General features: G+C 52.1%; 1 protein-coding gene across 1 annotated transcript; it reads right to left on the reverse strand.

Annotated features, from left to right (window-relative positions):
• Positions 1–20: 20 nt before the first annotated feature.
• ETH_00021325 (ATP-dependent RNA helicase, putative) lies at positions 21–3,049 on the reverse strand (the record flags this gene model as incomplete). The annotated part of the gene is made up of 5 exons (XM_013379193.1): positions 21–212; positions 594–656; positions 1,088–1,270; positions 1,722–1,826; positions 2,183–3,049. 5 exons carry the CDS (start codon positions 3,047–3,049, stop codon positions 21–23), a joined length of 1,410 nt encoding a protein of 469 aa, XP_013234647.1.
• Between the last annotated feature and the right edge of the window lie 4 nt (positions 3,050–3,053).

A 3,053-nucleotide genomic window follows, 5' to 3' on the forward strand; every position in this document is an offset into this window, starting at 1 on the left:
ATTTATTTGATTTATTTGATTTATTTCGTTTTTTGCTTCTTCCGAAAGAGACACGGGAACAGGCAAAGACAAAGGTGCTGCGGGGGGCCGCCGGCGGCGTCCTGCTGCTGCTTCTGCGAAGCTGGCTTTTGCTGCTGCTGCTGCTGCTGCTGCTGCTGCTTGCTGCTTCCGCTCTTCCTCCTCTGCAGCTTGCTGCATCTGGGCCTCAAATTCTGAAGCAGCAGCAACACAATGCGCCCACAATATTTAGACCAGCAGCAGCAGCAGCAGCAGCAACAGCAGCAAAGAGACAAAAGGACAAGGAAAAGAGAACAAAAAGGGAGAACAAAGGAAAAGAAAAGAAACAAAAAAATACAAAAGAACAAAGAAAAAGATAAAATTAAAAAGACAAAGAAGATAAAAAAGATAAAAGACAAAGGAAGAGACAAGAGAGGCGAAATAAACGAAGCAAAAGAAGAAGCAAAAAGAATAAAAAGGATTGAAAAAGAATCACCCCACAACCCTAAACCCTAAACCCTAAACCCTAAACCCTAGCGCGTGCCTGCGTTTTGGCGAAGTTCTTCTTTTTCAAAACCCTCGAGGCCAACTCCCACTTTCCGCAAAGTGTAAAACATCGGACCCAACTCCGCCAGCCAGTGCGCGTCCACCGCTGTCACCTACACGCAAACCCTAAACCCTAAACCCTAAACCCTAAGCTACGAAGAACAGATCCTGGATCCTCGCGGACAGTTCCCATGTATTATTTGGTGGTGGAAAGAAGCCGGTGGTAGCCCCCAAACCCCCTCCCACCCCAAACCCTAAACCCTAAACCCTAAACCCTAGCTGACAGTTCCCATATACTCTGATGGTGAGGAGGAGCTGGTGGTACCCCTCAAACCCCCGTCCCACCCCCACCGCCCCTCACCCAAACCCAAACCCAAACCCTAAACCCTAAACCCTAAACCCTAAACCCTAGCTGATAGTTCTCATATACTCTTTGGTGGTGAGGAGCAGCTGGTGCTAAACCCCTTCCCACCCCCACCGCCACCCACCCAAACCCAAACCCAAACCCTAAACCCTAAACCCTAAATCCTAAACCCTAGCTGACAGTTCTCATATACTCTTTGGTGGTGAGGAGCAGCTGGTGGTAGACGACGTATTCGGGTGTCTGTCCAGCTGCGTAAAGCGCAGAGTTGGGGTGTACATGACAAGGAACACAAGTCCTCAAGTTTAAATATTCTCCAATTCCCCGAAGTTTCGCAGCTTGGTGGAAGTAACCCGCGCATATCGCCTGAAACAAACCCTCGCAAACCCTCGTAAACCCTCGTAAACCCTCACAAACCCTCGCAAACCCTGAAAACCCTCAAAAACCACCAAAAACCACCAAAAAACCGTCAAAAACCCTCGCAAACCCTCACAAACCCTCGTAAACCCTAGGGAGCCTCAAACCCTCTTCCCAAACCCTAACTTCAGTGAAACACAAACCCTAGCTTTGATAAACCTCAAACAGCATCTTTAATAAACCCCAAAAGGGAGGCGAAAAAGGACGAAAAGGAAACAAAAGAAGGGACAAAACGGAAACAAAAAAGAGACAAAGTGGGGCGAAAAAAAAAATAAAAAACAGACAAAAAAGAGACAAATAGGGGACAAAAAAGAAACAAAAAAGAGACAAAAAGAAACAACAAAGGATTGAAAAGATTAAAAAAGGGAAAAAAGAAATGAAGAAGAAATGAAAAGCTGACTTTTCTCAAAATGTCCCAATCTGTGCCGCAGGAAACTTCGGGAATTCCGTGCTGCCTCATGGTGTCCACCAGCTGCGCCCTCACTTCCTGCACTCGCGCCATTGCCTGCAGCAGCAGCAGCAGCAGCAGCAGCAGCAGCAGCAAAACAGTAGCAAAAGAGTTACCTTCGGCTGCACAAACAGGTTGAGGCACCACTGTGGACTAGCATGAGCGCGTTTGAACCACCACCACCGCAGCACCAAAACAACAGCAGCAGCAGCAAAGCAGCAGCAGCAGCAGCAAAAGAGCAGCAGCAGCAGCAAAACAGCAGCAGCATAATTTTGGCTGAACGAAGTGTTTGGGGCACCACTGGGTACTAGCACGGGCTCGTTCGAACCACCACCACAACAGCAGCAAACCAGCAGCAGCAGACCAGCAGCAGCAAACCAGCAGCAGCAGCAGCAGCAGCAGCAGCAGCAGACCTTGGGCTGGACGAAGTGTTTGAGGCACCACTGGGGGCTGCTGTTGGCCCGTTTGAACTGCTGGAAGACGTTGAGGAGAGTGAGGTGGTCGCTGTCTGGAACGAAGAACTTCTCGCGGAGAGCCTCGGCCTCTTGCTGCTTCTCCTTGTTGGGAAAAAAGAGCGAAGGAACGGAAAGCAAAGAGACGACAGAGACGATTTCGCTGCTGCCGCCTGCTGCTGCTGCTGCCAGCAGCATCTTCGACAGCGGGGGGTCCAGCGGGAAGGCCGCCATTTGCTGCCCCGCTGCAGTGAGGGCCCCCCCCGCGTCGAGGGCCCCCAGGGCCCACAGCTGGTGCAGGGCCTCGAGGAGACAGTCGCGGGGAGGAGGGTCAATTAAGTCGAAGTTTTCGAGATCTGAGACCCCGAGAGACTTCAGCAGCAGCACGACATTGCTGAGGTTCGAACGCTGCACCTCCGGCACTGCAGCGGGAAGCATTTCGCGGAGAAAAGCTGCTTCGGGGTACAGCCGGAAGCAGCAGCCGCTGCTGCAGCGGCCCGCGCGGCCGCTGCGCTGCAGCGCAGCAGCTTGCGAGATCGGCGCCAGCTGCAGCAAGTCCATTCCCACTGCAGCACTGAACACTTTTACTTTGCAAAGTCCGCAGTCCACCACGTACTTCACTCCCTCCAGAGTCAGCGAAGTCTCTGCAATGTTTGTTGCAACTATTACTTTTCGAAAAGCACTAGCAGCAAACACTTTCGCCTGCTGCTCCGCCCCCAGCTGCGAGTAGATCGGCAGCAGCGTCAGCGGCGGGGCCCGCGGCCCCAGCTGCTCCACTCTTGCTGCCAGCAAGATGCAGCACACTTCGATGTCGTCCTGCCCCGTCATGAAC

Source organism: Eimeria tenella, genomic scaffold (genome assembly GCF_000499545.2).
Source record: "Eimeria tenella Houghton genomic scaffold, Eth_scaff1564, whole genome shotgun sequence".
Lineage (NCBI taxonomy): Eukaryota > Apicomplexa > Conoidasida > Eucoccidiorida > Eimeriidae > Eimeria > Eimeria tenella.